The sequence below is a fragment of the Myxine glutinosa genome, chromosome 4 (assembly GCF_964187855.1).
Source record: "Myxine glutinosa chromosome 4, kmMyxGlut1.1, whole genome shotgun sequence".
NCBI classification, from domain to species: domain Eukaryota; kingdom Metazoa; phylum Chordata; class Myxini; order Myxiniformes; family Myxinidae; genus Myxine; species Myxine glutinosa.
Genome location: NC_136264.1, coordinates 190,498,559 through 190,521,083, shown reverse-complemented (window position 1 = coordinate 190,521,083; position 22,525 = coordinate 190,498,559). Strand labels below are relative to the sequence as shown.

The 22,525-nt window shown below is 40.3% G+C and overlaps 1 protein-coding gene across 4 annotated transcripts in view; it reads right to left on the bottom strand.

The window, feature by feature from the left end:
• Positions 1-22,525, bottom strand: part of LOC137425999 (laminin subunit beta-2) — a 217,698-nt gene that overhangs the window by 184,675 nt on the left and 10,498 nt on the right. For all 4 annotated transcript variants that reach the window (XM_078776822.1, XM_078776824.1, XM_078776823.1 and 1 more), the window contains exons 3-11: positions 17,198-17,370; positions 13,000-13,129; positions 11,938-12,011; positions 9,305-9,493; positions 9,100-9,163; positions 8,166-8,368; positions 5,991-6,111; positions 5,611-5,799; positions 3,352-3,531 (exon numbers count right to left, since the gene is read on the bottom strand). In XM_078776822.1, coding sequence (XP_078632948.1) covers positions 3,352-3,531; positions 5,611-5,799; positions 5,991-6,111; positions 8,166-8,368; positions 9,100-9,163; positions 9,305-9,493; positions 11,938-12,011; positions 13,000-13,129; positions 17,198-17,370 — 1,323 coding nt within the window. The remainder of the gene's footprint in view (positions 1-3,351; positions 3,532-5,610; positions 5,800-5,990; positions 6,112-8,165; positions 8,369-9,099; positions 9,164-9,304; positions 9,494-11,937; positions 12,012-12,999; positions 13,130-17,197; positions 17,371-22,525) is intronic.

Below are 22,525 nucleotides of genomic sequence, written 5' to 3'. Positions count from 1 at the left end.
CAATTGTTCATTCTCTCCTAGTACGGTGGGACTTCTGTTCAATTGTTCATTCTCTCCTAGTATGGTGGGACTTCTGTTCAATTGTTCATTCTCTCCTAGTATGGTGGGACTTCTGTTCAATTGTTCGTTCTCTCTCAACACAGTTGGACTTCTGTTCAATTGTTCGTTCTCTCTCAACACAGTTGGACTCTGTTCAATTGTCCACTCTCTCCGAGTATGGTGGGAACTTCTGTTCAATTGTTCATTCTCTCCTAGTATGGTGAGACTTCTGTTCAATTGTTCATTCTCTCCTAGTATGGTGGGAACTTCTGTTCAATTGTTCATTCTCTCCTAGTATGGTGGGAACTTCTGTTCAATTGTTCATTCTCTCCTAGTATGGTGAGACTTCTGTTCAATTGTTCATTCTCTCCTAGTATGGTGGGAACTTCTGTTCAATTGTTCATTCTCTCCTAGTATGGTGGGAACTTCTGTTCAATTGTTCGTTCTCTCCTGGTATGGTGGGAACTTCTGTTCAATTGTTCATTCTCTGCTAGTACGGTGGGACTTCTATTCATTTGTTCGTTCTCTCTCAACACAGTTGGACTCTGTTCAATTGTTCATTCTCTCCCAGTATGGTGGGAACTTCTGTTCAATTGTTCATTCTCTCCTAGTACGGTGGGACTTCTGTTCAATTTTTCGTTCTCTCTCAACACAGTTGGACTTCTGTTCAATTGTTCATTCTCTCCTAGTATGGTGGGAACTTCTGTTCAATTGTTCATTCTCTCCTAGTACGGTGGGACTTCTGTTCAATTTTTAGTTCTCTCTCAACACAGTTGGACTTCTGTTCAATTGTTCATTCTCTGCTAGTGCAGTGGGACTTCTATTCATTTGTTCATTCTCTCCCAACACAGTTGGACTTCTGTTCAATTATTCATTCTCTCCAAGTACGGTGGGACTTCTTCTCAATTATTCGTTCTCTACCAGTACAGTTGGATGTCTGTTCAGTTATTCATTTTCTCCAGTGTGGTTGGACTTCTGTCAAATTATTCGTTCTCTCCCAATATATTTGGACTTCTGTTCAATTGTTCATTCTCTCTCAACACAGTTGGACTTCTGTCAAATTATTCGTTCTCTCCCAATATATTTGGACTTCTGTTCAATTATTCATTTTCTCCCACTACGGTTGGACTTCTATTCATTTGTTCATTCTCTCCCAACATAGTTGGACTTCTGTTCAATTATTCATTCTCTCACAACACAGTTGGACTTCTGTTAAATTATTCATTCTCTCCCAATATATTTGGACCTCTGTTCAATTACTCATTTTCTCCAAGTACGGTTGGACTTCTATTCATTTGTTCATTCTCTCCCAACACAGTTGGACTTCTGTTCAATTATTCATTCTCTCAAAGTACGGTTGGACTTCTGTTCAATTGTTCGTTCTCTCTCAACACAGTTGGACTCTGTTCAATTGTCCACTCTCTCCGAGTATGGTGGGAACTTCTGTTCAATTGTTCATTCTCTCCTAGTATGGTGAGACTTCTGTTCAATTGTTCATTCTCTCCTAGTATGGTGGGAACTTCTGTTCAATTGTTCATTCTCTCCTAGTATGGTGGGAACTTCTGTTCAATTGTTCATTCTCTCCTAGTATGGTGGGAACTTCTGTTCAATTGTTCATTCTCTCCTAGTATGGTGGGAACTTCTGTTCAATTGTTCGTTCTCTCCTGGTATGGTGGGAACTTCTGTTCAATTGTTCATTCTCTGCTAGTACGGTGGGACTTCTATTCATTTGTTCGTTCTCTCTCAACACAGTTGGACTCTGTTCAATTGTTCATTCTCTCCCAGTATGGTGGGAACTTCTGTTCAATTGTTCATTCTCTCCTAGTACGGTGGGACTTCTGTTCAATTTTTCGTTCTCTCTCAACACAGTTGGACTTCTGTTCAATTGTTCATTCTCTCCTAGTATGGTGGGAACTTCTGTTCAATTGTTCATTCTCTCCTAGTATGGTGGGAACTTCTGTTCAATTGTTCATTCTCTCCTAGTACGGTGGGACTTCTGTTCAATTTTTAGTTCTCTCTCAACACAGTTGGACTTCTGTTCAATTGTTCATTCTCTGCTAGTGCAGTGGGACTTCTATTCATTTGTTCATTCTCTCCCAACACAGTTGGACTTCTGTTCAATTATTCATTCTCTCCAAGTACGGTGGGACTTCTTCTCAATTATTCGTTCTCTACCAGTACAGTTGGATGTCTGTTCAGTTATTCATTTTCTCCAGTGTGGTTGGACTTCTGTCAAATTATTCGTTCTCTCCCAATATATTTGGACTTCTGTTCAATTGTTCATTCTCTCTCAACACAGTTGGACTTCTGTCAAATTATTCGTTCTCTCCCAATATATTTGGACTTCTGTTCAATTATTCATTTTCTCCCAGTACGGTTGGACTTCTATTCATTTGTTCATTCTCTCCCAACATAGTTGGACTTCTGTTCAATTATTCATTCTCTCACAACACAGTTGGACTTCTGTTAAATTATTCATTCTCTCCCAATATATTTGGACTTCTGTTCAATTACTCATTTTCTCCAAGTACGGTTGGACTTCTATTCATTTGTTCATTCTCTCCCAACACAGTTGAACTTCTGTTCAATTATTCATTCTCTCAAAGTACGGTTGGACTTCTGTTCAATTACTCATTCTCTCCCAGTACAGTTGGACTTCTACACCATTTTTCATTCCTTCTCAGGACAGTTAGAATTAGGTTCAGAGTTTCATTCTCAAATGTTGTTTGACTTTTGCTCCATTTTTCATTCTCTTCCAATACCAGTGGTGTATATTTTTCATTCTTTGTCAGTGTGGTGGGGCTTCCACCACCATTTAATACTTGCCACAAATATGTTTGGACTTTTGCTGCCTTTGGTTTTCATTTTCTTACCACAGTGTGGTTGGATTTCTCGGGCCATTTTTATTTTCTCCTTGTGCCTTGTAACTTCACCGCCATTAATTATTTGAATGAACAGAATTGCATTTCTTACGTAATCTTTTTTGGCACTGCGATGTTTGAATTCTGGGCGAATATTAGCTTAAATTGATGCTGGACATAAATTCTCATCATGATATGCAGCAAAAGAGCCGCAATGGCGGATTTCCCATGATCCTTTTGGGCATTTTAAATAGGTCAGCATAGTTCACTGCAATTATGAAATTGGAGAACATTTAGATACGTCAAAATAATTATTTATAAAATGTTAACGATGAAGATTTCTCAATGATATGATTACAATGGTCATTACTGTAATGTATTTTTGCTAGAATTTCCCATTGAAGGTACAAATAAACATGGGAGAGAGATTTGGTTGGTGTTAAAAACTCACGCCTGCAACTGCTCGGGTCATCTCTGCGAACACGATGGTGTCCAGGAAGACATTGCTCACACCGCGGGCCCTGCACCCTGGGCTTGCAATGACAAGTCCCCGCAACCGCACCAGTACTCGGATCGGTGATGGGATCGCAAGCCCCTTCATGTAAGGTTCCCAGAGGGTTGCAGTTGCATGCTGCAAGTGAAAGTCAGGCAACCTGCATGAGGTTATTCCATCACACACACATGGACATAATTACGAGACAAACACTTAACACAGCCACTGAGCTTGGAGGAAGTGCCATTACTAACGTCACTTCCCAGGATACGCTGGGTACTATTGACGTCATAACAATGGCGTCACTTTATTCACCATACTCAGCAGGATATATCCTCAACAGGAATTATTGTATACCTAAAATTATTATTGTATACATAAAATTATTATTGTATACATAGAATTATTATTGTATACATAGAATTATTATTGTATACATAGAATTATTATTGTATACATAGAATTATTATTGTATACATAGAATTATTATTGTATACATAGAATTATTATTGTATACATAGAATTATTATTGTATTCATAGAATTATTATTGTATACATAGAATTATTATTGTATACATAGAATTATTATTGTATACATAGAATTATTATTGTATACATAGAATTATTATATACATATAATGTATAAATAGCATTATAATTGATTTACAAATGTATAACATTTCGGAAAAATACATATTAGTGGTAATTGGAATATTGGTGGTAAATGTAATTTAATTTCCACACCTTGCTAATCAATAAAATGTCAATACTATATATTAATATCATTCCCTACATTTTGGACAAAGTGTGCAGTATAGCCTTTAAAGGTCACGTGTAACTCCACAACAATTGTTCGTATGTTTGGATGGCAGATGAAGAATGGGATACATTTGCCGAGTCCCTTCCAAATTATCCAATCACAATCAGGTTCATAACCCTACTACAATGACTATTGGAGTATCGAAGCAGCACTTTGACATCCAAAAGCACCACCAGCAGAGTCAGGTAGAAATTAATTGTTTGATTTGTGCAGGAAAGTCATCCTAAAGCAACCATTAAACTTATGGCCAAATGGTACAAATATCTGCTTAAAATGGTCTTTTCATGCCGCTGATTGGCTGAATTATGTTGCCTTGGCAACCATATTGGTAACTTGTCTTGTGTACGTGATATTTCAAAAAACGTTGAACATTTAGCTTTCAGATTACAGATGTCTATTCCTCATGACATTATCTCAACCTGATTAGATCATGGCTGTGATTGGCTGAATTGTGTTGCCATGGCAACCATATTGGTAACTTGCTTTGTGTATGCGATAGTTCAATAAATAGCACCGCAAAGCGGACGTAACCCCTCAGCCCATGCATGGTGGAAACCAATTTCAAGATGGCTGCCGTGGCGGCCATATTGAAAATCGCAGCGCACCCATTTTCGAAAGGAACCTTCCTCTACTCAACCCCAACACACACTGCAAACATGGATTTAATCGGACAAGCCGTTCTGCTAGAAATTGACGGAAACCAATTTCAAGATGGCTGCCGTGGCGGCCATATTGAAAATTGCAGCGCGCCCATTTTCGAAAGGAACCTTCCTCTACTCAACCCCAACACACACTGCAAGCATGGATTTAATCGGACAAGCCGTTCTGCTTGAAATTGACAGAAACCAATTTCAAGATGGCTGCCGTGGCGGCCATATTGAAAATCGCAGCGCGCCCATTTTCGAAAGGAACCTTCCTCTAGTCAACCCCAACACACACTGCAAAAATGGATTTAATCGGACAAGCCGTTCTCCTTGAAATTGACAGAAACCAAAAGTTGACGGACGCCCGTGACGTCCGTCCGTCCGTCCGCCCGGACAACGCCCGTGACGACAATAACCCCTCAGCCCAATTTGGACTGAGGGGTGAAAACTGTTCAAGATTTAGTTTCATATTATACAGACAAATTCCTGATACCACCCAAAAGGCGGGAAACCTACTGTGGAGTATCAGCTCCTTGTTAAACATATATTTGGCCAGATTAGCACCACAAAAGAATACATCCAAATTTTTCATCTTTGTGGTGCCAGATACATGACAAATATGATGGTGTATGTTATAGCAATTAATTCCAAAGGAATAAATGGGAATAAATGATGGTGTTGAGTTTGAGATCATGTGTATTCCCATTACAGGATGTGATTAACTCAAGGCTGTGTACATGCATTCTCCTTACGCTGGCAGGCATGGGGATCTCGGATACTGTGGCCTGGTTGGAGGTAGTACATGGGACGGCATGTATCGCAATGTTGACCGGCGGTGTTGTGCTGACAGTCCGAGCACACCCCACCACTCACGTTTCCCGAATACATATACACAGCGTGGTCGAAATTGCATCTTTCGGAGTGTCCATTACACTCACAACCTGTTGCATGTTTGAGTCAGACAACTCCAGTTAACACGAAACAGGTCAATTTTTATACAAAGTGAGCAATACAAGATGGTCAACCATTTGGCGACAAGACATGGCTGCTGGGAAACCCACCAAGGGGTAAAGTTTACCTCTTTTGAAGAACCTTGTGTATTATAAGACTAGAGGTTGAAAAGACCACTCACGCTTGCAAGCATTTGTTTGCGGTCCTTTGGCTAGCCTCCATGGGGTGTCATGATGGAAATCTTTGCACTGTTCGCAGTTCTTGCCATCGGTGTTGTGTTTGCATGCACAGTTCCCATTTACCTACACAAAATACATGCCCATAGTTATTGATTAAGATACAATGTATTTTCATGAAGGAGATTACGAATTTATGGATGAAGTTGAACGTTCAGGTTAAAATTGGGGACGGTAAACTGGTGTGGTACTCCAAAAGAACAGGTGTCACTTAAGCAAACTTGGGGAGAACAGAAGGGGGAAGAGGACAGCAGGAGCAAGACCAGAAGTGAGATGATAGAAAACCGAGAGTTCATTCATCTGTCTGCAGTTGCCGAGAAACAGACCTTCGGACTCAGCTTCCTGTCGAGGTATGCTAATAACACATTTGTTCCTCTTTTTCCCCACCAGTGGAAGCAACTTCCACATCCTCTTCAATCTCATTCTACCCTCCAGGTATTCAAGACAGCTCTTCACCACCATCTCAGGTCATCCCCAATCCTAAGCCATGATATTTTCTACCCTCGTTAACCACCCAAATCCCTCCTTCTTCCAGATTACCAATTTTCCCTGCTGGGAGTTTCCTTCGTGTTTCCATCTGCATCCCTCTGTTGTGAGTATAACTCTGGCTATCTCTATCTAATGTTCGACGAGTGTAATCTCAATCTACTGTTTAGTCTGAGTTTTGAATCGAGATATTCTCTGCATTGAGTTTGAACAGAAACATTTTTTAACATCGAGATAAGGTTTATGGAGGAGTTTGTGCTTGACTAGCATGGAGGACAAAAACATTGAGATATCAGTGTATTTCTATAATAATTATAAGTATATTAGTACACAATTAATAAATGCATATTGTATATATGGGATTTGTAACTGGACTCTCCACATCATTAACTATTGGTTCAGATGGGAACACTAAACAGGCTAAGCGACCTGATGATGTAACGCAAGTAAGAGAATGTAGCACAAGTGTTATGTACCCCAAGTACGAGGGTGGTTCAAGGTCGACCTGCACATTTAACCATACAATTCACTTTCATTAGAGGAAACGGTGAAACTGTTTTTCCACAAACAGTGGCAACCCTAACCTAAATCAAAACTTGGGAAGGATTTTGCGATGCAATGTATGTTGGGTAGAGCCAAGATGGCAGCAAGCAGCATGTCAAGTAAGCTGAGAGTCAGCTATGTGTGAATAAGTGTTTAGTGAAGGAGAATGTGAATTTAGTGGAAATTCAGACAAACACTTGTGAAACAGTTTGATGATGATGACACTCTCTCGAGAAGAAGCGCACTTGGATGGGCCAGAAAGTTCAACGATGGCCGGGACTCGGTCAATGACCTTCAGTGTGAAAACTTTTCAGTGACAGCTTTTTCGGAAAATTGAAAAACTGATTCTGAGTAACCACCGCAAATCTCTTTATGATATTGCAGAGATTTGAATCAGTATCGGGAATGCGCGATTGCAGTATCGGGAATGCGGAATATTGAGAGCAAGCGGTCAAGCACGGAGTGGTGCCACAGCAGCTCCGCACGACACAGCAAGAACTGATCCATGTCGATTTTCTTGACAGTAGAGGAGCAATAAACTCCCAGTATTGCAGTGACCTCCGAGGCGACAATGTTTGCAATGCAATTTGCAAGTGGCAATTTCACAATGCAATTGCTGCGAAGAATGCTCTCCAGTGGTGTTCCATTGTTGCAAGACAATGCCAAACCTCACACAGTAAATGTCACCACTGTAACACTTGCACAGATGGGATGGGAGGTTCGAAACCATTCACCTTACAGGCCATATCCGTGATCTTGTGACTTTGACTTTCACATCTTTGGGTCACTTTATAAATACTTGGGTAGCATCAGGTTTGGTATTGATGAGGAAGTGAAGGCCACCATCCTCAAGTGGTGGTGCACTGAACCCGAACACTTCTGAAAGCGTGTATCAAACACCCTGCCACACCAATGGGACAAGTGGGCCAGTGCTTATGGTGAGATTTATTTGTGCGAAAAGTAGGGGAACATGTCGTGTTGCTGGGGAAATTTGCTGAGAAATAGTGGAAGTTTAACCATTCGAGTGGAAAATCAAGTGAGGTTAGACCTTGAACTGCCCTCCAATAAATAAGATAAGGAACAGTTCTTACCATGTTCTTAGCATGTCCTAAGGAGATCGAGGCAGGGGTGCAAATTTGCGCATGGCCGTAACAGAAGCAGCTTCCTCGCAGGACAGCACTGTACAACGCATAGTGATACTTCCACCGTGCTTCTGGTCCAATATTGAGTTTGTTGTCTCCCATAGTGTGTAGCTTCATGAAGACCACTCGAAGGTTGGTGACATGCAAGAGATCTGTGAAGGTAAAAGTAAGATATTGTAACCTTGATTAACCTCATTAAAGCAGAGAAGTAACATTTATTAGCCCCATTTGGACTTAGGCTAATAGATTGGTTCTCGTGCGCCTGTCCGTCTGTCTGTAACCATATCTCGGACATGTATGGACTAATTTTGTTGATGCTTAGCACAAAAACAACACATGAGGGTATACAGATGCATATCATTTTGTTTCGCGATGCGATCAAAGATGGCCGGTTGGCGGCCATTTTAGTTGTAAAACACTTGATGTTGAACACGTCCTCAACCATTTCTCGGACATGCATTTACCGATCTTGTTTAAACTCAGCACACAGATAACTAATGATTGCTTACATTGCTATCACGTCATTTTCTTTGCACGTCGTTGCATGTCATTTCACGCACGTCATTTCCTTTCAAAATCAGATCCAAGATGGCCGACTGGTGGCCATTTTGTTACTTAAACGTGTCCCCAACCATTTCTTGAACATGCATGGTCCGATTTTGTTCAAACTTGGCAGAAAGACATTACATAAGAGTACACATATGCAGAAGATTTTGTTTTGTAATCCGACCAAAGATGGCGGACTTTAACTCCGTACAGCAAAAATGACTAAAACCATGGAGGCGATGACATTTTATGGCATTTTCTCCTTGTTTTGAATATTTTATATATTCTGATTATTATTATTATTATTATTAAAATTATTATTATTATTATCAGGTACCTTGTATTTCTTTGCTGTAAGGATCCTTGATCTTTATAGATGGCTCAAGAACTTTGTAAATGACCTGCACACATGGTTTAAATCGCCAAACAGAGCTTTTAATCTCGCCATTCAGACTCAAGTAAAATGTGCATTACTTAGATTAATAGTTGGGAGACAAGAGAAGGCAAATGGAGAAAAAACTAAAAAATGGGGCAGAACATACCTCACCCCCCGTGGAAGGTTCCATGTCAGAGTACCGCTGATCGCAGACCACGTTGGTGATCTGTCTCGGGGGCCAGAGGGGTACGCGTGGAAAGGCTTTTGCACAGTGCTGGGCGAAGTACCGGTACGGACGCCAAGTTTGGCCAAAATCCGATGAGCGCTCGATGTACATCGCAGCTGGTCGAAAAGTCTGAGGATTTTAGAGACGATGCTACATTATATCAGTACTTATTAGTTTGCTATGAATATGAAAAAAATAAGGATGCGAGTCCTCATTGAGGACACAACCTGCAACCGCACCAAACCGTACATGTGGATTTTTCACTTAACTAACTAAACAAAAGGATTTATTAATGAAATAATTAAATTAAAGGTTGCACAAAGGTAAAAGTTGTATAAAAAGTCAAATAACTCAATGTTATATTTCAGCAGTTTTATGGAAGTGTATGCAAATAAATTAATAAATAAATAATTAAAAGGTGTGTGTGCAACAGCTGATGATCCATGCAGTTGGGAAACCAGTAAATTGATTATAGGTTAAGGATCCTACTTTGGGTAAGGGAACGATATGTTTTAAGGATTACAATTTAAATAAAGTTGAATACTGTATCGGATGTTGTGAAATTAACATCGTTTTCAGCAATCCTGCACAGGAGATGGAGTTTTGCAATCTTGTCTATGCATGTGAGTGTGTGTGTGTGTGTGTGTGTGTGTGTGTGTGTGTGTGTGTGTGTGTGTGTGTGTGTGTGTGCATGTCCGGGCCATAACGTTTTTAACCAGTCGAGCTGTCATCAAATTTTCACCAAAGCCTTATTATGAAAATACGGAAAAGGCAAATTAATAATTTGGTCAAAAGGTCAATGGTAAGCTTCACATAAAATCATCAATTTTCATCTGATTGACGTGAAATTTTAAGAATTTGCATATTGTGTTACTGAATTGATTTACTATTCAAAAGGTAGGCATCCATTGTTTTTTTTAGATGAAAAGCTCAAAGGTCAAGGCTGCATAAAATAATTAATTTCCATTTAGTATTTTCTTTAAACTGTTTTCGTTATTTTGAGCTTACGGAGGAAGAAGAAGTCATCTGAATACAAATGGATGCAGATGGGCTTTGCATTTTCAGATGCTTTCTCGTTCTTTTTGCCAGTGCTGCATAACATAAACAAAACAATATCGGGCTCTATGAGGAACTATTAAATATATATATATATATACGTGAATTTAATAAAGGTTAATAAAATATTTAAGTGAAATAAAATGAACATATATTATGTGAAAATTGAAAGAAACTTTTATTTAAAAGGAACCAGAAATCATGTATGTGTGAATACAACAACACAACAACATGCATTTTAAGGCCATTTTCCCTGCTCGAGCGGGGTTTAGCCTTACGGGCCCCATGACAATCTTCTCCATAATCTGTGTGAATGATGTCCTTTAAATTATATTATATTTTAGGAACAGCTGATACTGTATATTTATTTAAAAGTGTGTGTGTGTGTATGTTTGTGTGTGTATATGTGTGTGTGTGTGTCTATGTGTGTATATTGTGTGTATGTGTGTGTGTGTGTGTGTGTGTGTGTGTGTGTGTGTGTGTGTGTGTGTGTGTGTGTGTCGTTGGTTGCTATATTCACATGTGGGTTACAGACAATGGAGCAGAGCCCTTCCAGGTCTGAAGGATATCCACCTTCACGTGAGTGTGTGTGTGTGTGTGTGTGTGTGTGTGTGTGTGTTTTGTGTGTGTATGATGGAATTGTGAGAAAGAGAAATGAAAAAAACGAAATGTGTGTGAGTGTGTTGGTAATGGAGATGGTAAAGAGTATCCTTACTATAATTCATAGACCGAGTATGAAAGAAATGCGTTGTTATTTTCTATTAGAAGCTACAGGATGTCGGACGCACGGACGGATGACAGCACCCAAAATATAAGCCCCCATCCGAACTAATGCCCGGCTGGAAACTAAAGATCCAGATGAAAAATTTCTGCAATCGAACGGTGTGAAGCATGTATGTTCAAGGCAGGTAAAAATGCCTAATGGTTTTCTTTCGATGTCTTCAACCATATTTCTCACTGGTGAGAGGGGTTCCCTCGTGGATCTGGGGATAAAACAACAGTGGAGTCTTATGCAGCGTTTCCGAGGGCCTTGTCGACATGTCGGCAGGTAGAGCATTCCTTATAGAGCATGCCATCTTGTTTGCAGGAAACTCAACCTGGCTCTCTCATAGGAGAGCAATTGCTTGTTGAGGCCAAATATCCCAGGGTATCTTTCAATGACTAAAAGGCGACTGTGTTCTGGAGCTCGGCTAAATTCAAAATTCCTGTTCTAACCACTGGTGCAAAAGCAATGGCAAACAACCCAGTGTGTTCTTTGAGAAGAAAATGCTTCAACACAATCTACTGTCATGTCAGGGCGGAGCTACATCAATAAATTTGGATCAAATGTATCCAATATCCAGTTGTCTCAAACGGTTTTGCATTGACGTGCTCAAATCTGGAAAGATAACAATTACAAATTTCCTTATCACTCAATTTGGGTAAATTATAAGTAAATTTTCATTGATGCTCTTAAAATTCGTAGCAACTACTCCAAGAAAGAAACACGATGAAAACTCACATTTGGTTAAACTTACCTTGAAGGTGAGAATTAAGTGTGTGAAGAGGAACTCTGCTTCAAGGTCCAACTGCAGGGTCACTTTCTCCACACCTGTATGGAATGACGAATGATGCAGTTCAAGATCACAACACAAAGTGGAAGATGTGTTAATGCACAAATGAGCATTCAAACAAGTATGTTGTTGAGAAATTTATTAAGTTCATGAAATTAATTAAATTTATAATTTATTAAATTAAGTCCTGGTGATAACATTCCTAATAACCATTTTAACTTTCAGTTTGTGTTTTAAATTCCAGTCTTACACTGAGAAAATACGAGGTATGTTTTACAGTTTATACATTTATATGAGGAACAACTTGTGGACTTTAAACTCATCCCCATGGATCTCAAGTCCACCCCATAGACCTCAACTCCATCCCGTGGACCTCAACTCTATCCCGTGGACCTCAACTCCATCCCGTGGACCTCAACTCCATCCCGTGGACCTCAACTCCATCCCGTGGACCACAACTCCATCCCGTGGACCTCAACTCCATCTCGTGGACCTCAACTCCATCCCGTGGACCTCAACTCCACACCATGGACTTAAACTCCATCTGCTGATCTCAACTCCATCCTGTGGACCCCATTTCTGCCCCGTGGACCTCAACTCCATCCAGTGGACCTCAACTCCATCCCGTGGACCTCAACTCCATCCCGTGGACCTCAACTCCATCCCGTGGACCTCAGATCCACCCTGTGGATCACAAAATCCACCTTGTAGACCTCAAATTCATACTGTGGATCCTCAGATCCACCTTGCAGACTTCAAATTCATCCACTGTGTGGATTTCAAGTTCACATCGTGGACCTCAAATAACACCCATGGATCTCAGATCCCTATCGTGGACCTTAAGTCCACTCTGGACCTCAAACTAATGCCTTGAACCTCAAAGCATTTAACATTTGCTCTGAATACATCAGGACACCTTTTAGACCTCAAACTAATGTCTGACCTTTCATACAATGTCAACCTTAGTTGTTTCCTTAAATGAAACCTAAACTAAGTTGAGATGCTCCTCAATCTCTGCTTTCTCACCATTCTGTGACTGCCACCAATTATCCCTGTAGTTCTGATGAAAATCCAAGATGATGTTTTGAACTCGGTGGTTCTTCTGACTCGAATCGGTGGAGTTGCGTGAGTCACATTCAAAGCATTTTTGTACTGTCTGGGATATGGAAAATACAAATGATAAAAAAAATGTTAAGGCACAGAAAAATGGCAGTTTGGCCTATCATATCCACATTCATTCATAAAGACCAACTCTTGCTTCAAAGATGCTATATGATCCCTTTTATATACATGATTGCAGATGGGACATGATTTCTGAATGGTGGCACTCACCATGATAGAGCAACCGAAATTTCGTTTTAACTCGACGCCACCAGGAATGCAACTTTGTAGCTCGGAGGTAAAATTTATTAGCAATTAGATACCTTATCGATAGAGATGCCAGTGTATATATATTATCAGGAAACTTATAATAAATGCATCACAGCCTACAATGAACTTTTTGATCACATATCATTTGCAATATTGGAGGTTTTATTACCTCCGCCACCAAAGGTGGATGGAGGTTATTGTTGTCACCCTCCCCCCCTCCCCCCCGGTCTATCTGTTTTTCTGTCAATCACCTACAGGTCACAATTTGAAACTGATCTTCACGAAACTTCACCAGATGGTAGAATTGGTCATAAGGAAGAAGCCTATTTATAGATTTTGAGGTCAAGGTCATCTTGAGGTCCAATTTCTAAAATTGTCATTTTTCATCTCATTGACTTGAAAATTAAACAGCAAATTCATAGTGCCACATTGAATAGGGAAACCAACTATTTTTAAGGTCAAAAGGTCAAAGGTCAACTCAAGGTCAAGCTTCTAAAATCATCAATCTTTGAGCGAAACATTGTCAATTTTCATCCTATTAACTTGAAAATTTAACAGCAATTGCATAGTGCATCACTGAATTGGGAAACCAACTATTTTTGAGGTCAAAAGGTCAAATGTCAACTCAATCTCAAACTTTTAATAGCAATTTTCATCTAAAAAATCATCAATTTTAATCTGATTGACCCGAGCTTTGATTAAGATCGTCAATTTTTATCTTGACGAAATGGACAATTTGATGTATCCGTGGCAACTTAATATTTTTGGAAGGGGTGGATTTTGCAAGTATCGTGCTCTGCACGACGTCTTCATGTTTGTCTGTTTGTTTGACTGTGAACAAGATATCTCAAAAAGTTGTGGACGGATTCGGATGAAATTTGGCAGAGAGGTAGTGTATGCGACAAGGACGAAATGATTAGATTTTGCTGACGATCCAGATTCGGATCCGGCTAGTAGAATATTTTAAGTGATTCTTCACATTTGGGTCTCCATCCTGTGGACCCCATCTCTACCCCGTGGATTGATAGTGCCAAAAACGACATATAGCAGGATATCTCAGAAGGTTGTAGACAGATTCGGACGAAACTTGGTGGAGAGGTTGTGTGTGTGACAAGGACTAATCGCTTCTATTTTGGTGAAGATTAGATTCCGGATCTGGATCAGAGAATTTTAAAGTCATTCTTCACCATTAAGTGATCGGGCCAAAACTGATATATAGCAGAATATCTCAAAAAAGTTATGGACAGATTTGAACGAAACTTGGTGGAGAGGTTGTGTATGTTACAAGGACTAACAGATTCGATTTTGGTGAAGATCTGAATATGGATTTGGATACTACAATTATTTAATTTTATAAATGATTCTTCAGCAATGAGAGATCATGCGAAAAGCGATATATAGCATGATATTTTAAAACGTTGTGGACGAGCTATCACTAAACTTGGGGGATGAGTTGAGTAAGTGACAAGAACAAGCCAGTTATAGATTTTGGTTCACGTCCGAATCCAGATCTGACCTATCAGTGGATACAAAACGTAAACTGTTCAGCCTCGCAGAGGTATGCACTCTATCAAGTGCCATTCTGATATGTTTTAATTTACTTATATTTACAAGAGCCGAGCTCATGGAGGAGTAAAGTATAACTGACAGTGGGATAAACACCAAGGAAATGAACGAATAGGAAAGGAGGAAAGGGGCGTGGGGAGGAAACACTGAAACGAGTAAGTTAGTTGGTCACGTTAGGAAAGGTTAATGGGGTAATAAAGATCATGTGTCAGAATTGGGGATGACAAGAGATGGTGGTGCCCTGTTTTATTGAAGCCCCAGAGGGAAGGGTGAGACAGTAATTCCATAGACAGGATATTTTATTGAACACTCAGTAAAATGGTGAAGATTCTAATAAGTTTAAGTTTGTTTCACTTAATGAAAAAATAAAATCCTCTTTCTCTCTCTTTGCATCAAATCCTGCCAGAATGGAGTCTTGTGCCAATTCATGGCAGTTCAGTTATTGGGAATTATAAATGTGGGTTGTTGGCCTGTGATCCACACATCAAGGGAGTAAAAGCCCAACAATTGATTTTCACGATTATTTTCTGCATGAGGCACAATGTTGATTGAATTGTAACATTCTGATCCATAACACCCAACCGGTGAGAATTCCATGCCAAACGCAGACACAGCTCCACCTGAATCCCCGAAAGCAGGCAGGCAGACAGAGACACAATATAAGTTGAATAGTTATTGCTAAGATTAGATCGGAAAAAGACCCGCATGTTATGGATGAGATTGTTGTGCTGAATGTAACAAGGTGACAAATATCATGAACGTTGAAGTTACCAAAGTGTCTAACTTTGCAGCGAATACTTCAACAATGTGGACATAATGGCCAAATTAATTATCAACCTCCACAATATTGATTAAACAAATTTCGACAGATTCTTAAGTTCTTGGAGGGTCTAGAATGTTCCGGAAGAACAGTGTTACAAATCAAGGTAATACAACACACCGACCTAACTTGTGTCAAACACCGGAGATTACTGGTTGTCCTGAACACCTGCCTGCCGTCCAAAGGGTTTTCAAAGGAAGGCAATCATGTAAAGCTGGGTGTGTCTCCACAGCCTTTTTCCGCTTTAGCCACAAGCATGCAGGCCGCATACCCTGCATTCCGCTATACTCTGCCTGATCATGTCTCGGCATCACAGGCCTGCATTTTTGCTTGCCTCATCGATGACAAACACTGAAAAGTTTCCTTCTAAAAGGTGTGCCATGAGATTTTGTCACCGACCCTTTGGTATCTTAATGTTAGAACATACATGGCTTTCCTCCTGAGAAGCAGCGGACTCACATGTTTTTGTTTCCTGAATGTGCTACACCTTCTGACTGATGATGAAATATTAATTTGAGACGATCAGAGTGAAACAAGAATGACCGCACTGTGGTCACAACCTGCGACAAAATCTGGTAACAGGCCGATTGGGAAAAGCGCATTTAAAACACTCTTAAAAGGTGAACTGCTCCATTGGAACCACCTTTAGAGGCCATTTTTCCCCGCAGAGTGGGGGTTGGCCTTTTTTGGGCACCGTGGTCCCCGTTTTGAAGCAATGTTTTACGGCCGGATGCCCTTCCTGCCGCAAACCCTGTTAGTCGCCTCTTGCGCACCATTGGGAAACACACATTTAATGCACTATTACAATAAATTTGACACCTCTTATCAGAACAAGCTGATTTGTCACACGGTCCCGGATTGTTTAACCACAATACGGGGCCCTTCAAAAAATATATGTAATGCTATTTTTTTTAGGGAGCCATGTACCATGCATGCTGACAGGCTTGGTTAAACCTTTCTAATAATTTTTATTCGACATCGATTAGATTTTTCAGGATACCTCATTGTAACACTCAACTCAAACAAAGCCAATGGAAATCTGATGCAACAAATCTGGGCAGTATATAATCAGCAGAGGCCTACATGCCTGTTGTAGGCATGTACATGTACATGCCATGTACATGCCTGATCCACCAAAAGTCCAGAGATGGTGGCCATATTTTTTATTCTAGGTGCCATGGTGATGGTGGGTGGAGTCAAGTGACAAATGTGGGTGGGGTCCAAATATTTCAAAAATCGACCCCCAACAAGAACCACTATAACAACAACAACAACAACAACAACAACCCCTCTGAGCTCTTGAAGACCTGCGACGCCAATAAAGTGCCAAACCAATGAACTTAACTTTATACATTGGTCAATGCCATGTTTGTGGTAATTGAGAAATCCCAAATGTTCAGTACACAGAACGCTTTTAAAATCATCCAGAATCAGATAAGTGTCCACCACAAGTTTATAAAGTCTTACATTGAGATCACCCATCGTGCAGTACTTCTCCACTCCAAACAGGCCGCAGGTTGATGTTGCGGTCAGCTGCTTAGCACGACCTTGCAAAAGGTCTCCCGTGGCTGGGTAGCAGCTGCTGTGCTCACAGCTTCTGGGCTTCCTTGGAAGCACTGTGGTAACACTCCATAGAACCCCTTCAAAAACAAGCAGGAGAAAAGACACCGAGCAATATGATCGTTTTTTGGGAAGTGTTCAGTGAGGACATCTGCTGCAAGTTACCACTAGTAGGAGAGGGAGCAATGATTATTAAAATTTGCCTTACAATAGGCTGAGAGCCTCTAAATGTGTAGGGATACAAAAATAAAGAAAGAAAATAAGTGAAGTGAAGGATGGCAAAAAAACATAAAGGCAAAAGGAATTGAGTGGGATTTATCTGCACGGAACCAAAAGCAGAACGGATTTGAAAGTGCAAAGCCTGAAAAATGAGATCTGCCCCGTGACGTCTGTGGTATCTGTTTGAAGCAAGATGAAGTTACATAAGCTCTACTTGCATGTGGGCAGGTTAGACAGAGAGTTTGAAAGGATGATGAAAAGTGCACAAGCAAGTTTAAGCCTTTTATAAATACCATAATGCCGATTTAACACAGTGATGAGAATAATGGTTCCTCAATTGCACCAATAAACCCTTAAACATTAAAAAAAAAACACCTTTCAAATATTGTTTCCGTCCATTATCAAGCAGAAGCTGCAAACTTATTTAATTCTGACTTTGCTCATGGAATTAGCAATGGAGAAAAGTTAATCCTGGACATCAATGACTACTTACAGAAGGAAGTTAGACACGAGGCTATTTTAGCCATCATGCCAGTGCCATATTCACACTCATTGGAACTTGTCCTTTGTGTACCAAGATCATTCTTACCATTAAAATAATCTAACATCACATCTACATTAGTAGCCCCCATTGGACTTCGGCTTATGGATTGGGTCTCATACGTCCGCCCACCCGTCCGCCAGTGTGCGCATGCGTCCACAACCATATCTCGGAGAAGTATGGACCAATTTTGTTCATACTTGGAACAAAGAAAGTACATAATGGTATACCTAAGCACATCATTTTGTTTCGCAATAGGATCCAATATGGCCGACTGGCGGCCATTTTGTTACTTAAACGTGTCCCCAACGATTTATTGAACATGCATGGTCCGATTTTGTTCAAACTTGGCAAAAGGACAGCACATGACAGCATACATGTGCACCTGACTTTATTTTTGTGATCTGATCAAATATGGCCTACTGGTGGACTGGCGGCCATTTTAGATGTAAAAAACCTGATATTGAACACCTCCTCAACCATTGGTTTGACATGCATTCAGCGATCTTATTCAAACTTGGCACACAGTTCATGAATGATGGCTTACATGCATGTCATTTCATTTCAAGATCAGATCGAAGATGGCCGACTGGCAGCCATTTTGCGACTTAAACGTGTCCCCACCAAACCTTTTCTTAAACATGCATGGTCCGATTTTGTTCAAACTTGCTACAAGCACAGTACATGATGGCATATACATGCACCTCATTTTATTTTGTGATCTGATCAAAGATGGCCGACTGGTAGACTGGCGGCCAATTTTAGTTGTAAAAACCTGATATTGAACACATCCTCAACCTTTTCTTGGACATTCATTTATCGATTTTATTCAAACTTGGCATACAGCCAATACATGTGACTTTACATATGCAGAAGATTTTGTTTTGTAATCCGACCAAAGATGGTCGACTGACGGCCTTTAACTCCATATGGCAAAATTATTAAAACCACGGGGGCTATGACATTGTATGTCTTTTTCTTCTTGTTTTATATAATTACCATATTATTCCATTTAATTTACTCGCAGAAAATGTATCTAGTGCATCAACACACAGTGGATATTTTAAAAGATTGCCTATGTCTCCTCTTCTTGTCTGAAAGTCCCTTTCTGCTCCAATAATGATATATCTGTTTCTCATCTCTCTGTTGCCTATTCTTACATGAGGCTCGATGTCTGTTAAAAAAGGTAAACGAAAGGAAACATTTCAAACCACATTGAAAATTCTGGTCTCTAAGAGTTCACCTGCAAGGCAAGGGTTAGGAATAAGGATTTATTGGTGAGGCAATCTGTGCTGTAGACTGTATAGGATACCTTGGCAACAGACAATTTGGTTGCGATGTTGCAAGCTACTTGTGGAAAAGCCTCCCTACCCACCACACCTGTAAATGGTCCGGATTGTTCGTGTACATGTCTGTAGCATGTGCTTGATGAAGAATCATGCCAGTGTTTGTGTACTCCACCAATTGGTTATGGACGTTTCCATTTTGCAGGAGTACATCTTACTTACAGCAGGGGCCTTATTATAATTGGGCCAGGTTATTTGGGAAGGGGCAGGATGGGGGAGTGGGAAGGAGGGATGCCTATGCCAAAACTCACGGATTGGAGTAGTCCATCTAATTGGATGGGAAGTGTTCCATGAAATACGTTTGAATTATTTGTGGATCTACAACTCTTGTATTGAAGCAAGACTTTTGCATTTCAATACCTTTTATGACTAGGCCTTGTGATTGTCCTGGAATTTTCACTCTGGTTTCCTTAGGCAGAGAAGTCTGCCACAACAATATGTAAATTTCATTGCAAAGGAATTGTCTTGTTAGACACAGTGATGCAGAATGACTTGTTGGCCCACAATAGAGTGTAGATATAAATGTCTGGCAGCTTCCATTTTCTTGGCAAATTGTGGGGTTACTTTCAGATAAAACCAAAGTGGCAATTTAGTGAGACTGCACGGAGGGATAAATGAAAACGATCAGCAATCCTTTGCACCAATGCCGGTTTGGATCATCTTGTCAAGCTCTACAAACTTGGGTTTGATGTCACTTCCTTTTTTTAAGACAAAGGTCGAATGTATTATTTGGGTGCCAATTGGAGTCTTTTCTGATGGAGTTTAACCCATCTGCTGTTTGGAGAACTTGCTCTGACATAATACATATGGCTAGGCTATGGCATGCTTTGGATCTCTGGTGGATGACCAACAAGGTACAGGTAATGAACAATAACATGGAAACACCTGGGTAAATGGGGGACACCAAGCAACGGCTTCCACACAGGGCAACCGCTTCCACACAGGTGTGGCTCAGGTGTTAATTAAGCAAATAACATCCCAGCATGCTTAGGGTCATGCATAAAAATGCTGCACAGGCCAGGTTGCCCATAATTATGGGTAGCATTGCTGCTGGAGGAGACCCCCAATAACTCCCTCCCACAGAGCATGTGTGGTCACCCAATGGTTTCATGAGCATGAAACTGATGTTATCCATATGTCATGGCCGTCTCAATCACCAGATCTTAACCCAATGAAACATTTATGGGATATTCTGGAACGACACCTGAAATAGCGTTTTCCACCTCCAACAGGTATGAATTCAGTGACTTTCTCGTGGAAGAATGGTGCTGCATCTCTTCTGCAGAATTTCAGACGCTGGTGGACTCTATGCCATGGTGCAAAAAGGCCATACTGACCGCACATCGTGGCCCCGAACCCTATTAAGTGACTTTACATTGGTGTTTTCATTTTTACATCGGTGGAGACTACTGAACGGAGTTCCCTTTCTGGATGCAACGTGCCCTATAACTGGGTGATCTTCCATTTCAAAGTCTTTCATAGGATTTTGTACTTTGTGAGGATGCCTCTTCAAGGTGTCTGCATCTAGCCCTGATGAGTATATATATATTTTTATATTCATAGTCAAGGCTTGTGGATGAGTTAGTACAGTACACTGAACGGATCATGACGTAAGAGGATGCAAAAGGAACAGGAGAGACGCACACAAAAGGAAAAGTAGCAAGAGAGTGGAATATTCCAGGGTTTCTGATGCTGGTCATTGAGCATTGTGTGCTGGTACCTTAGCCAGATTTCCTGCTTGGGCTAAGTTACATAATTCACACAGACTAGAGTGGTTGGATGTGCTGAAATGTGGATAAAGCACAGGCATGATGGGACAAATGGCTTCTAAACAAATCCAAACTTCCTTTTATATGCATATCTGTCCATGTGAGTTTCTAAAAATTGATTAGTAGCTTTTTATCAGAGATATACAGAAATGTGATTATTCTTTTGAAAATATCTAATGATAAAAAACGATAAAGGAAATATATTTTTGCTATATGATACTGCAAGGAAAAGGGAATAGCAATGGAGAGATGACAAAATTAATAAGCGAGCAAATTAAGTGATTGAATGACAATTAGTTATGATATACAGTTACTAACCCATGTTATGATATTTGAAAAAGTGAAACGAATTTGTTTGGTAATGCTAAATCATGCCAATATATTTCCTGCTACCTTTTCATGTGTTGACGAAGGATGAAAGTGGCTGGGTGAGAAGAGTGATGGAAATGAATGTAGAAGGAAGTAGAGGACGGGGAAGACCGAGAAAGACTTGGCTAAAGATGGTCGAAGAAGAAATGCGGGTAAGGGGGTTAACAAGGAGAGATGCAGAAAATAGGGCAAAATGGAGAAGATTGTCATAGGGCCCGCAAAGCTAACCCCCGCTCGAGAAGGGAAAATGGCCTTAAAATGCCTGTTGTTGTTGTTACCTGAATTCCTGCTACCTGATGACATATTATGTATACTAGTGAGGTACCCGTACTACGCACGGGTGGGAGGCCAGAATCAAAAGGACAATGCAGAAACGGCGAATGCTAAAGCATGAAACCAATAAATTCCACATTCCTGTAGCACCTTCAGTCACACGTCAGACATGGACAGCAAGTTTGTGAAGGCCTTCCATGAAAAACGTACCCGTTGGCAAACAAATGGGTACGATTGTTCCATTCCCAGTCAATGGCGAATCTGCATATGGCGATCCGCGAATTCACGTTTAGAAAGTAGAAAAGGTCACTGCATTTCGTCATTCACTTGAACTCGATATCTTTTTTCATTCCAAACAGCATAACTCCAATCACAAATGAAATAACATGAATATAAAAAATAAACTTTTAACAACATTCGTGACATAAACAAATATTTAAATCCTGATGTGAAGTTCCGTACTGTTGGGTGAATACAATTACGAATTCAAAATGGTAATTGTAGTCACTCAATTCCAATCATCAATCGATACTTTAACAAAACGATTAACACGATTAACGTTTAACGATTTAACATTACGATTGAATGACGGTTGTATTGGGATATTATCAAACCCACGCATTGCCGTCATCTGTCCACTTCCGCATTTGTGGCAGGTTCGTAATTGTCATCAAAATCTAAACAGTATTTGTAGAATTTCAATAAAAGCCACATCACT